The 14732-nt window shown below is 45.1% G+C and overlaps 1 protein-coding gene across 1 annotated transcript in view; it reads right to left on the bottom strand.

Annotated features, from left to right (window-relative positions):
* Window positions 1-14732, bottom strand: part of LOC124462453 (pleckstrin homology-like domain family B member 2) — a 31962-nt gene that overhangs the window by 10414 nt on the left and 6816 nt on the right. Inside the window, 6 exon segments of the mRNA XM_047014002.1 lie at window positions 2942-3266; window positions 3268-3926; window positions 4062-4237; window positions 5906-6025; window positions 13846-14028; window positions 14188-14353. Of these exon segments, the coding sequence (XP_046869958.1) occupies window positions 2942-3266; window positions 3268-3926; window positions 4062-4237; window positions 5906-6025; window positions 13846-14028; window positions 14188-14353 (1629 nt within the window).

Below are 14732 nucleotides of genomic sequence, written 5' to 3'. Positions count from 1 at the left end.
TACATTAAGTACAGGGACATTCCCCCGAGGCAAGTAGGGTGAAGTGCCTTGCCCAAGGACACAACATCATTAGACACGGCCGGGAATCGAACTGGCGAACTTCAGATTACTAGCCCGATTCCCTAACCGCTCAGCCACCTGACTCCCTACTCCGCTTCCTTTCTGTCCTTTTTAGATCTCTATAGAAATGAAGTATCTCTCCCTCTAGATAGCTTGCTCTATACCCTGTAATACTGTAATACCATCTCTCTTTCCCTCTAGGTGTCTATGGAGTCAAATCAGGGCCAAAAGTTTGGTTAATTTGAAAACATATGTATATATATATATATATATAGTTGAAAAACTAAAGCTTCAAATTGAAAAGTTCATTTTTTCTTCTAAAACTTGAAAAATGAAACCATGTATTCAAACTAAAAATAAATGTAGAAACTTTTCTTTCAGTTCGAATACAATGTAGATAAAACTCTGGAATTATTAAATAATTATAAAATACATTATTAATATTCATTTTTCACTTTTATATTTGTTTTCAGTTCCACATTTCATGTTTTCAGATTCAAATCTTTTTTTAAAGCCTTCATATTTTTTTTTCCAGTTTTAGATCTGTCAGATATTCATGTGATTTTTACTAAACAAACTGATGCCAGGGGCAGATGATCAGTTTCCATCAGTTTGTTTGTAAAAATCACATGTATATGGTGGATAGAAAACATTCAGTCGTAGTTTTCACAGCAACACAATTTCCTGAAGGCAACAAGACTGAGGAGTCCTCTGCCTTAGGCTGTGACTCATAATTCCCTCTGAGTTGAAGCCACGCCCCTTACGCAAAATCAGGGCCAAAAGCCTGAAACAGATTTTTTTTTATCTGAAAGTAAAAAACAGATCTGAAACTGAAGGGAAAATTTAGAAAATTTAGAATACAAAAGTGAGGAATGAAATTAATAATATTTTCAAAATAATTCCAGAATTCAATCTACATGTTATTCAATCTACATTTTAGTCAAACTGAAAGAAAAAAATAGTACTCTTATTTTTAGTTTGAATACCCAAAAAATATTGACCAAAACTTACATTTTCTATTTCAAACTTTAGTTTTTTAACTATATATATATATATATATTTTTTCAAATAACAAAACATTTGGCCCCGATTTTGATCCATAGACACCTTGCTCTCTCCCCCTCGGTCGTCTAGTTCAAGTGGAAGAGGGTTACAGTGCATGTCCACTACAGCGACGCGAATCGCTTGCCATCGCTCGCCTTCCCACAGTTCACCACGCTTGGGGGCGTTTCAAACAGATTAATGTAGAATGTAGTTCTCTAAAGTCACTGTTGTAGTTGTCATGGCCAAGTGTGCAGACTTGGGTTTACGTAGTTGCAACATCGATCAAAATACAACTTGTATACAAAATTCAAAACTGTTTAATAGACATACACGTTGACATGTGTAAAAAAGTTTTACTATATTCCCCAGTCTCTGCTAATCTGTCGATACGATGGGGAGTTCCAGCCGGGCTAGCTATCTAGTTACCACAGAACGAAGTTACGTAATGTGACTAAACTGAATTTGAAAGTACAAGCACCCACAACTTCGGCAAACCTTGCGCCATGCATCTTTTTTTTGTATTAACATCTCTGTACGAATACAGCTATGTATCGTCCAGGACTGGGTAAGCGGCCTCACAAACATTTAGTTTCTCCTCCACCTTGAAACCTAGAAATGTTTACCATGGTTGCTACGTTACGAGAAACAAGAAAACACTCCGATTGGCCATCGCTAGCGAATATTGCTCCTCATTTGCATAAAGTTGAGAAAATCTCAACTCTGTCGCGTCGCGTCGCTACCCACAATGCACCACGCAAGCGATTCGCCTGGCTCCATAGAAAATGAATGGAAAACATGTTGTCGCTCGCATCGCGTCGCTGTAGTGGACACGCACATGGTTAGGGTTAGAGGGCTTGGTTCCTCTCTCTGTCCACCAGAGGGCAGAGTGGCTGCACACAGACACTGATTGATGAAGTTCATGAGTGTGTGTTTATGAGCATGTTTCTGTGTGTGTCTGAGGGGTGTATGAGTGGGTGAGAGAAGTACAGAGAGAGAGATGGAGAGAAAGTGTTTCAATGTGAATAAATGTGCATGGATTGAGTGTGTGTATGTGAGGGTGTGTGTGTGAGGGTGTATGATAGGATGTATTTGTGAGGGTGTGTGTGTGAGGGTGTATGTGAGGATGTATGTGTGAGGGTGTGTGTGAGAGTGTGTGTGTGTGAGGGTGTGTGTGTGAGGGTGTGTGTGTGAGTGTGTTTATCCACCTGAACTGCAGCCTTGCTCTCTAATCTGGTCTAGTCTCACAAACACACACACATAGCTCGAAAATACTAAAGTGAGCCTCAAACCAGTTCAGGGTAAGAACAGGTAATTAACGTTTTTTTGCATGTTGGCATTGGCTATGAGTCAAAACTTTGTTAGCATGTCTCTCTCTCTCCCCCCCTCCCTCTCTCTCCGCCCCCTCTCTTTCCCCCCCCTCTCTCTCCCCCCCCACCTCTCTCTCCCCCCCCCCCTCTCTCTCTCCCCCCCCCTCTCTCTCTCCCCCCTCTCTCTTCCCCCCCCCCCCTCTCTCTCTCCCACCCCTCTCTCTCCCCCCCTCTCTCTCCCCCCCCTCTCTCTCCCTCCCCTCTCTCTCTCTCCTCCCCTCTCTCTCCCCCCCTCTCTCTCCCTCCCCCTCTCTCTCTCTCCCCCCCCTCTCTCTCCCCCCCCCTCTCTCTCCCTCCCCTCTCTCTCTCTTCCCCCCTCTCTCTCCCCCCCTCTCTCTCTCTCTCCCCCCCCTCTCTCTCCCCCCCCTCTCTCTCCCCCCCCCCTCTCTCTCCCCCCCCTCTCTCTCTCTCCCCCCCCTCTCTCTCTCCCCCCCCTCTCTCTCCCCTCTCTCTTCCCCTCCGTTCCTCACCAGTCTCTGGACCTCTTGTTCTCTCATCCTCTCGTCTCTCTGGTGTTGATGGTAGTCGCTCAGCTCCTCGTTCCCGCTCAGTGAGCTGATGCTGCCCCTCCTTTCTCTGAAGGGGGCCACACCCCCCTTCCCGAACGACTGCCTCCGCTCCCCCAGACCCCCGCCCCCACAGCGCTCCCCCAGGAGCAGCTCTGGGTCTGGGCAGAGCCCCCGGCTGGACGGCCTGTCTGGGTCTGGGGCGCTGGAGGAGGTAAGGCTGAGCTTCTTGGCCACACGGGGGCTGGATGGGGCCCCTGGCCGGCCGGGCACAGTGACGTCTGGGGGGGGCGGTAGTGGGGGTCTTAGGGGTGAGTGAGATTGAGACCACGCCCTCCCCTTGGGTGAGGCCAGGGGGGTGGGGGCTGGCCTTGCTGCCGTTGAGATCGGAGCATCGCGGAGGAAGTGTCGTCAAGGCAACGCCGCCAAATCCGTTGTCATGGCTTCGTGGGGTGGGGCAACAAAGGCGGGGCATGGATCGACTGTGGTTGCCTCCCCCGCCTTTCATCCCCCCCCCTAGAGAACCCGTGGAGTACTTCCTGGTGCGGGGGCTGGGGATTGGCTCCTGGTTGCCGTGGCTACGGCGGCCAAGGCGGGGGCTGGAAGGCATGCTGGCAGTACCGCCGGGGGGGAGACGGGAGGAGGAGGAGGAGGGAGGAGGAGGAGAGAGGAGGCTGTCGCTACCAGCAACAGAGGAGGAGGAGCCACTGCCATTCCACATGGAGAGTAAGGGGGAGGAGCCTGGGAGGGGCCGTCGGCCTTCGCTGGAGGCCAGCAGCAGGCTGTCCTGTGATTGGTTGCGGGTCATGGAGGGTCGTGGGGAGGGGGAAGGGGGACCAGCTGATTTACCAGACAGGGGCGGGCGCTCAGAGCCGTACAGACGCCTAGCCTGCTCCTGATAGGCTGAGGACTGGGGAGCGGGGCATGTGGCTGGCGTTATGGGTGGAGACTAGGACACAGAACACAGAGAGAAAACAATTATGTCAATGCAAGGGTCAGCAAAATCATCAGTTACTGAAGGATTATAAACCTGTCCCTTTAAGAACTGGGACGGAGCTTAACCAATCAGGGAGCCCCTTAACACCTGAGTCATGCTGAAGTAGGAGGGGCCAGCATCCCCATTGGCCCTCAGGCTGGTCTCCAGGGCGATCTTCTTCCGTTGCAGGGTGTCCATCAAATCACGGAGCTCGGAAGCCGAGCGCATGCCCCTGGCTCCACCCCCTAGGGCATGACCATAGTCGCTGCTGAACTTGAGATAGTCTGGAGAGGAGAAGAGAGGGAGAGGTTAGTACCTGTAGCTGAGTTATTCATAGCCTGGTTTTGGCAGGACTGTCCTAACCTAAACAACTGAGCTGGAGTCAAACACACACACACACCAACTAACACACACAGACCAACTACACACACACCAACTACTCTCCAATACAAAACCAACACACGTGGCAGTTCTACCATCTAAAAGTAGGGCAAAGCAGATCCTTACTTTGGAATATGAGGAAATGAGCAAAAACGCTAAGTATTGAGGATTCCCACAGCCCTCCCCCCTTCTCTCTCCTCCCCTCCCCCCTTCCCTTCCCTTCCCTCTCCTCCCCTCCCCCCCTTCCCTCCCTCCCCCTTCCATTACATTACATTTACATTTATGCATTTAGCAGACGCTTTTATTCTAAGTGACTTCCAAAAGAGAGCTTTACAAAAGTGCATATAGGTCACTGATCATAGCAACGAGATAGCCCCAAACATTGCGGGTATATAAAACATGAGCTACATTGTGAAAACTAAATAAGTCCCAAGGGAAGAGCCATAAGAGCATGTAGTTAAACAAGATACAATTAAACAACATGAACCTCGAAAATGTGCAAGGGTGTACCTGCGAAAAAAAAGCAAGCAACAAAAATATATTACACACCAAGAAACAATAGTTTTAAGTCAGTTACAACTAACCAACAAGAGCATCAAGTCTCTCTCAATAAGAGTCATTGTGATCCTGGAGGAAACATCAGGTCCAGACAAACATTCCTAACTGCCGTTGTCCTCCCCTCCTCTCTCCTCTCCTCTCCTCTCTTCCCCTCCCTTTCCTCTCCTCTCCTCCTCCCCTTCCCTCTCCTCTCCTTTCCTCCCCTCCCCCCCTTCCCTCTCCTCCACGCTCCGCCTATGGTGTTTAAACAGCATGAGATCGTTAAGCTGTTGGGACCACCAGAACAGTGAGAACACCCTATGTTACATCCACCACACACACAAGGAGAGAGTGTGTATATGAGTGTGTGTGAGGAGTGTGTGTGAGGAATGTGTGGTTGAGAGGTCAGATGCTGCCATGGAGGAGAGAAGTAGGGCAGAAAGACATCACAAGATCTGGAAAACACACACACTCACATACAAATACATACACACACACACACACACAGCTCTGCTCCATAAAAGGAAATTTTCACCCAAAGTCCTCATATCAAATCTTTGAAATCTCCATAACATTGTTCTGGAAACAGTTTGAGAGAGAAAGAGAACCAGAGTGAAATAGATCACTGTAAAGGCAGATGTGCATGTGTGTGTATATATTGGTGTGTGTGTGTGTGTGTGTGTATGTGAGTGTGTGTGTGCATTCCTTCTGTCTGGATAGGGTGTCTGATACAGGACAGAGACACTCCACCTTGTTCAAACGCACCATCAATCACCATGGAGATGGGAGCATACAGCTGCGTTACCATGGCAATGGAGGGGAACTGTTTGAGAGGAACATTCCAGGTTTGTTCTGCAGGGAGCATGTGTTTGAGGTGTGTGTTCTGAACTTTATAGGTATAATATATCACCCTTCACACACACACTCCACCTTCTTCTCTCCTCCCCTTCCTCCCCACACTGTGTTCCAGGTAGGCCGCCCCAACAGGTGTGTGTGAGATGAGACCATGGTGAAGTGTGTGTGTGTGTGTGTACCTGTGCTGTAGACTAGGGGGGACGCAGGGTTTTTCTGTGGGAGCATGCTCTTCAGACGGCTGGCCTCCTCTGGATGGTTGAACCTGAAGAAGTACGACTTACCCAGACACACGGAGTACCCTGGGAACACATGCACACACACGGTCAAATACACAGAGAGCAGCTCCAGTTCAGACTGTATTACACACACACACGTTTAGAGCGCTGGATCCAGACCACAGTGTTTTCTCTGGTCATCAATTAAGATCACAGTCGAGCTATAAACAAGAAGTCAGGGTCACAACCTCTAACTACAGCTGTCTAAATACCTCCGAGGGAGAGGGGGGAGGGAAGGCACAGGGGGGAGGAGAGAAGGAGGGACAAATCTGTTCCTTTTTACTGTCCTTTCTCAAAAACCTTCCTTCACTTCTTTGAGGAGGAGGAGAGGGCAGAGAGGGGGTGGGTAGAGAGGGCAGAGAGGGCGTGGGTGGATAACAAGAAGGAAAGAGCTGAGAGGGGAGGAGAAAGAGATGGCAGAGACTGGGTGGAAAAAAAACAGCATGGAAAATCAGTTTGAGGCCATTTTCTTTCGGTCTTAAAACCGTGAAATCAGGAGAGAGGAAGAGGTCTGGGGGTTGTAGTTTATATTGTCACAACTAGCATGGTACATGTCACACACAGCAGTAGTCATTCTCCTAGCATGGTACAAGTCTACAAGGAGGGAGAGAGACGGAGCGAGAGAGAGCGAGAGCAAGAAAGAGAGGGAAAGAGAGACGGAGGGGGAAAAGAGAGATAGAGAGAGAGAAAGAGAGGGGGGGGTGGAGAAAGAGAAAGGGGGGAAAGAGAGAGAGAGGGGAAGAGAGAGAGAGGGGGGAGAGAGAGAGAGAGAGAGATGTGTTTGGTCATCCTTGTCAGCTGTGTAAAGAGACGATGTCTGACACACATGTCCTGGAAAGTGAGCAGTATGGAAGAACGTGTGAGGGAGTGAGCGTGTGTGAGTGAGTGTGAGCTTGTGTTACACACACACACACACAAGCGTGTGTTAGTCTGCCCAGCTGAACTGAGCTCCAGACAGACTGTGATGTAACAGAGCAGAGGTGGTGCTGGTAGTGGCATTGTCACACTTCCTGAAAATGTGTGTACTAGTTTTGCAGTGTGTATGCTAGTGTGTGGATTACAGTTGATGTGCCTGTGTGTGTGTGCATGTATGAATATCTTAACAGTCTCTATCTAATGAGTCACAGTGCCTTTCAGTATTTAGCATGCCCAAAGAAACACACACCCACCAGTCCTACAGCAGAGAAACATGAATGGCCTTATTAGGGTTAGGGTTAGGGTTAGGCTGTTTGTTTATTGCACTGCTTTGTACTTACTTACTACTTTACTCCACCCCAAAACTCTAATCTAACTCGAACAAACTAGCTCTAATCTACATAAAAACATACACACTCATCCTCTCAAACACATCCAGCAGACACACACAATGCTACACTCACAAACAGACTTGAAGCCATCTACAAAGATAACCAGAAGCTTTGATGACACAGATGCTGCAGAGTACCAACAATCTGGAACACATTCACCCAGTCTGATCCGGTAACCTCCTACAAACACACAATAACCCCCAACATACACACACACACACAAACCCTCAAAATATATATATATATATATATATATATATATATATATATATATATACACACACACACACACACACACACACACCCTAACATCTAGGGGTCAGATGGCTGAGCGGTTAGGGAATCAAGACTTATAATCAGAAGGTTGCTGGTTCGATTTCCCAGCCATGTCAAATGACGTTGTGTCCTTGGGCAAGTTCAAGTCTTTTATTGTCAGATGCATAGAACAACACAGGGTCACACTGGGCACTGAAATTCTTAGGACAAGACAACGCAAAGCAACCTGGCATAACATAACATATAAGTACACAGAACATAGATTACATCCCTGATAAGCAAAAATATAATAAACCTATAGGCACTTCACCCTACTTGCCTCGGGGGGAATGTCCCTGTACTTACTGTAAGTCGCTCTGGATAAGAGCGTCTGCTAAATGACTAAATGTAAATGTAATGTAAACCACTGGTGAACTGTTCTGGATTGAGTTTGTGAGTGGAACTGCCAGATTGAACCATTAGGTTTGGATCCTTATCTTCCTAATTCATGAGTCTGTGTGTGCGTGTATATCAGTGTGTGTAATTGTGCATAAAACCACCAATTAACCCTAGAGGGACCTGAGCATTGTCCATGACGTTATCAGAAAGCCATTTTCTCACAACCTCTCCTCCTGTCTAACCTCACAACTCTCCAAGCTCTCCATCAGATGACTGACCAGTTGGACCCTCTACAGAGCCTAAACCCTACACTGTAAAAAAAAAACGGTAAAAAAGCTGGGACGCCAGATTAAACCCATTAAATTACAGTAAAAACCGTAAAATATTTGTAATTTTCCTGTACCAAATTTACAAGATATATCTGTGATATTACATTACAGGCTGTTCTTTTCCGGTAAATATGACTTTTATTAATTGAACTTCTCTGTAAAAAAACAGCATTTCTCATTTTAAATGTGTACTATTATCCTGAATAAACCAAATTTTCCGGGGGAAAAACGATTTCTAATTGTACAAACATATGTATGTTGTGTACGTTCACATTATAAACCCATGTAATGACACTTTTTTTTTTACTTCAATGTAAAAATACAGCATTTTCAATAAATAAAAATACTAAACAAAGCCAAAACAAGATGTCATGATTTAACATGTTAATTCACGATTCAAAACAAGTCGTGTGCACAACATACAGCATCCAGATGCTGGATCAGTATCAAGATATTTATAACTGTAGCGCCAGCTAGCTAGCCTGACGTTGTCATACTCATAATTCTAGTCAGAATATGAGCCTGAGAACTCTCCGTTGGGCTGTGAGTATGGGGCGTGTTTCAACCGAACTCGTAAAACAAATGCCTCTTCGCTCAATTGGATAGATCTGCACTAGGGGTGGGCATAGATTAATTTTTTTAATCTAGCTAATATCACTGTAATCTTGGCATTAATCTAGTTTAATCTAGATTAAAATGGCTCATTTGAATTCCGCTGAAGGCATTCAGAATATGTGTGCTACCCAAATAATGACTAAAAGTAAGTCTTTGAGAACGGGTTTCTCAAGCCAGGTGGGGCATTAGACCAGGGGCTCATCTCCTGTTTCCAAAATGCATCACAAACTGCTTGAGAAAGCTGTTCTACTATGATAATTGGTGGTTGAAACAAATTATGTTCAATAAGATGTACTTGTGTTTATTAGATTAGTTAGCTTGGCTGATAGAGCTGTGCTGACAGGTTTGCCTTGGTTGCACTCAAACATAGTAGTTTGACGATGACTCTTCCCCTGCGCTGCATCAGTGCTTGGCCCGGCATCGCATTAGCTAAGGGATGCTTTGCGTTTAGGTGGTATTTGAGACTGGAAGAACTCCTACAGTAAACTAATTCTGCATAGCACAAGGTGCAAACAACCTTAGTCTTGTCGAGGTTTCCATCGGGAAGCTTCTTAAAAATAAATTTTGTCCTGAAGCAAACCCGGCGGCTTCATAGCTGCATCCATGTTAGCACGTCACATTTGATGTGATAATTTCATACAGAAGGCATACACACAGGTTCGAAGACTCGTTCTACCCTAGCCCCCTACAGTGCAATTCGGCTAGGTATACATACGCGCTAAAATATCAAGGTGAAAGTCATCATAGCTTGCGTTGTATAGACCCAGATCCAAACCCAACTTTGAGAATAGATTAACGGCAATATCTTTTTATCGCCCGATAAGAGTCTCACGTTAATGCGGCACGTTAATGCCGATAACGGCCCACCATTAGTTTAAACCTTTAACTCTGTAGCTTTTCAGCTTGCCGCGGGGCATTCTGGGTAACAGGAGCGTTGCCGCTACACAACTATCTAAACAGCTTTCCTTCTTCCTACTCTGGAATCTTTACATTTATTCATTTAGCAGACGCTTTTATCCAAAGCAACTTCCATGAGAGAGCTTTACTAAAAGTGCATCGGTCAATTATCATAAGCAACGAGATAGCCCCAAAAAGGCTTTTGCAGTCTTTGATATTGACTGGTGCATGCTGGGATTGCATGACGTCAACTACCCGAGCTCAGTTCACAATTCGAGGTTTCTATGTCTAAACCAAAGAAGTTATTAAGAAGTTATTTGTCGGTGGGATAAAAGTAAATATCTGCAAATTAACTGTTAAAATAGCTACTTTTGATAAAGTGAATCTATGCGTTTTAACAGAACATTTAGGTGAACATTTTATCAATACTAAAAAAAAACTTTTTAGGTTTCTGAATATTTTGCTGTAATTTTAATGTTTATATATGCATTGACATTTTGCCATTGTCCTTCTATCTGTATTTCCTGTCATTCAGAAATACAGAAAAAACACGTATAATTTAGCCTACAGAAAAAGTACTGTAATTTAATCTTTTTTTTTTTACAGTGTAACCCTGCAGATACCGACTAACCCTAACCCTAATCTAACACTAACCCAACAGTATGAATAAGCACCAACTCTAACCTTTGTCAAATCACTCCCACAGCCAACAGCTCAATATTCCAGGACAATGATAACAAAAATTTAACCAGTCAATAGATCAATATTTCTAAATACATACAGCTCTGGAAAACATTGAGAGACCACGGCACCTTTTTCTTTTCCATTTTAAAAAGGGTCAAATTTAAGAGGCCACTGCACATGTCACCCTTCTGTTCCTTACTCTAATTTGCCCTACTCAACCTTCTTTAAATGAAAGAAAAAGGTGCCGGGAGCTCAACTGTATCCAGAGCTGTATAACACATCTACACTAGTCTTGACTACACTAGTCTAAGACTTCTACGCTTCAGACCCACTGTTTCACTTACCTAAGTAAACCAGACCACCAAACTAACCAGTTTGGTTCCTGAAAAACGTATTACACACACCAAGTTGCCCCCTCTCAGTGGCGATTTTAGACAATTTTTAGGGGTGCTCAAGCACTCTCTCAGCACCCCTAAAAAAAATAATAATAAAAAAAATGTTTAAAAAAATATTGTTTATTATTTGATGCTGGTAGTTCATGAAGAAAGGGACATCCTTAGTTTTTTCATTCATTCAATATTATGCATAATAATACATAAGTGTATTACTTGTTAACCAGTGAAATTAGGGATTTTTTAGGAAGGGGGTTTAGCACTTATGCAAGGCATTGTATTCATGTCACATTCTCAATAGGGGCCGAGCACCCCTAAAGATCTGATCCTAGAATCTCCCCTGCCCTTCTTAAGTTCGCAATATGGTGCTACCGTTAAAAAGCTATCAGAAACAAGAACACATTCCTCACGTCAAATCTGTTGTTTCCCTCCTTTTGTGAGTCTGTCAACGCGGCTATTATTCTTTGTCACGTGAAATCTCACCCGTGTTACCCGCCCGGGGCGCACGAGCGTGGTCTACTCAGGTGAGAGGAATGATGAACCATATCAGTTTTGAATTTAGCTCGTGTATGTATGCTAAAAAACTTTAACCAATCACCAAACTCTCACAGGAACCACCCCGAACAACTAAAGCGTACTTCAACAAAATTTCCGTATTCAAGCACATTTTTGTTAGGCTATACTAAACAAGTTAATTATAAGATCATAAATGTACCTGCATGCAACTCTGACCTTCATAAACACCACACTTAATCAGCGACCCGGCAACGATGCTCAAGCTCTCCTCTTGTTGTCGTTATTGTTCCATAGCTCGTTTCTGTCTCTCTCTCTCTCTCTCTCTCTCTTTCTCTCTCAAAACGAATACACCAGCTAACAACTATGCACGTGTAAACTAACCTTTTCCACTTCAGCCAACCCCGCACAGTAAAACTTTCGACCCTCTTCTACTTGTCCGACGCCTTATCAGAACAACCGGGGGTTTCCCGGTTCGAGAGAATCACTGAGCCAACCCGTCTCGGAGCCGTACATTTCCACGGATCCAGAGTTAAGTGGAGGACTACGGGGTTCGCTGTTCCTTTCCAGATGCGTCTGAGGTAGGGCATCCACCAACTCAGAAAAGGGGGTGTAAACTTCACATTTACTCAAACGTGCTTTCCGCTATCATGCCAAGCCCTCCTCTTTACAAGTTTACGAAATCGAGTGAAAATTAAAAGCAGCTGGTGATGTAAAAGGATCCGACTGTATGCAAATAACACGTGACTTCCAAAGACAGGCGACCTGGAGCCCCGGCCCTGTGTTGGTGAGTTCACTGGTTTTAAAGACACGCTGCCCCTCTCACTTTCTTTGTCCCGACTTCTTTTCTCTTGAAACACCTAGGCAAGAATGTCACCGCTGCAGACTGCTTGAATTCAGACGATTACAAAAAATACATGACCACTTTTGGCCAGATTAAACAATTATTTTACCATTCACAACCCCTCTTGGTCTTTAGTGCAGGAGAGAAGTTACAAAAGTAGGATTCATAGAGAGAGATAGAAGGACTGAGAGGGAGAGGGAGGGGGGGGAGAGAGGAAGATTGAGAGGAGAGAAAGAAAAAAAATAGGGAGAGAGAGAGAAGAAAGCAGAGTGGGAGACACAGACAGAGAAGGGGGGGGGGGGCAGTCGAGGGAAAATGAATGAGGCTTGGGAAAGAGAGGGCTTGTGATGGAAAAGATAAAGGAAGGAGGAGGAAAGATGTAGACATTAAGTCTGATATTTTCTAAAAGGACTTTGCTCTTTTGGTCACTGATTTTGGTGTAGTGTTTCAGTGTGTGTTTGTGTGTGTGTGTGTGAGAGAGAAAGAGAGAGAGAGAGAGAGAGAGAGCGAGAGCGAGAGCGAGAGCGAGAGAGAGAGAGAGAGAGAGAGAGAGAGAGAGAGAGAGTGTGAGTGCTTCCACATCACCACAGTTAGCTGTGCAGTTGAAAGCATGCCAGACGGTCTCCTGTGTTATTGACTAACAACACAGTATCACTCACACTGTGTATCAGCCTGTGTGTGTGATGGATCTGTGTTTGTGTGTGTTTACATGTAGACTTACGTAGGTGGGAAAGGTGTCTATGATGACAGACTTGTCATTTTATAACTCCTCTCTCTCTCTCTCTCTCTCTCTCTCTCTCTCTCTCTCTCTCTCTCTCTCTCTCTCTCTCTCTCTCTCTCTCTCTCTCTCTCTCTCTCTCTCTCTCTCTCTCTCTCTCTCTCTTACTGTTCCTAGGGTTAGGGTTACTACTATACTCTGATCTTTTGACCTCTACAATTTGTAATTTGTACACACCAAACACACAGAGAGAAGAAATGGACCAGTCAATCTTTACCTGACGGGTGAGACCAAACACGACATAATGAATGTGTGTGTGTGTAAGGACAAGAAAAAGACAAAAGGGAGTGAAAAGATGAAGGGGTTGAGAATGTGTGGTTAGACTGGAGAGAGAGGGGGGAGAGGAGAAAGAGCAGAGAGAGTGGAGAGAGGGGGAGAGAGTAGAGAGAGTGGAGAGAGAGAGAAGAGAGAGGGGGAGAGGAGAGAGAGGAGAGAGAGGAGAGAGAGAGGGAGGGGGATAGAGAGAGAGAGGAAGAGAAGTGGAACTTAACATCAGCTACTATAGCAGCTTCCCAATGAACACGCACACATCACCTATACCTATGTATACACGCACACACACATGCACTACTTAAATACACATAAACACACACACACACATACATGCACAGACACACACGCCACCTTAATACACGTGCAAACATAGACACACACACTACCTAAATACAGGTACATACATCCACACGTAGCATGAATTAAACATGTATAATTAGATGTAGCATGCAGTATTATCACATCTATATCTGTCTCTATCTCTGTCTCTATCGTTATTTGTTTCTCTCTCTCTATGTTTATCTCTCTCTCTCTGATCTAGCTGTATGTGTGTGTTACCTTGGGTGAGGGGGGTGGGGGTAGTGATGGAAACCCCGTCCAGGGCGCAGGCATGTCCGCAGGGGTCCAGGGTGACTACGCCCTCCTGGTTGGTGATGAGACAGTGCTCCGCCTCGATTCCCTCTCCCTGCACCACGATGTCCTGGGGAACACAGGCATCCTCACGGCCCACACGGGTCACCCCTGCACCACCAAGACATACACGTGTCTGTTACATTTGTGTGTAAGAGAGAGCATAGGTGTAAGAGAGTGTAAGTGTGTGTAAGAGTTTGGAGAGTGTGTGTGTATAAGACTGTGGAGACAGTGTGTGTGTGTGTATAACAGTGTGTGTGAGTGTGTTACCTTCTCTCAGGGGCAGCAGGGTAACAGCTACACTGAGGCGTCCGCTGCCCAGACTGACCAGGTGTGGCATGTCTGTCTGCAGCTTCACCACCTCCCCACTGTCAATCAACCCTGGGGGTGGGGCCTTCCCACTGTCAATCAACCCTGGGGGTGGGGCCACCTTGACCTTTCATCCAAACAGGCAGAGATAAAGAGTAGATAGAGATTGGATCGGGTTAGATATAGATTAGATAAGGTTAGATAGATATTGGATAGGGTTAGATAGATATTGGATAGGGTTACCCAGGTAAAAAAAATATATGATAAGTATACTAAATCTTAGCATACTTGAGTATACTAGAAGATTAATCATCAGTATACTTCGTTATTGAATGATTAGTTAATTTGAAGTGTGCCATTTTGGAACCACTTATTTTGTACTAAGTATATTTTAGTTGTAATTAAATTGTACTAAAGCACAATTTAAAGTGTATTAAGTGTACTTTTATGTGCTAAAGTGGAACAACTTCAAGTATACTTAGTACACTTTAAGTATATGGACATAG

Source organism: Hypomesus transpacificus, unplaced genomic scaffold, assembly GCF_021917145.1.
Source record: "Hypomesus transpacificus isolate Combined female unplaced genomic scaffold, fHypTra1 scaffold_214, whole genome shotgun sequence".
NCBI lineage: Eukaryota > Metazoa > Chordata > Actinopteri > Osmeriformes > Osmeridae > Hypomesus > Hypomesus transpacificus.
This window is presented reverse-complemented; position numbering and strand designations above follow the sequence as displayed.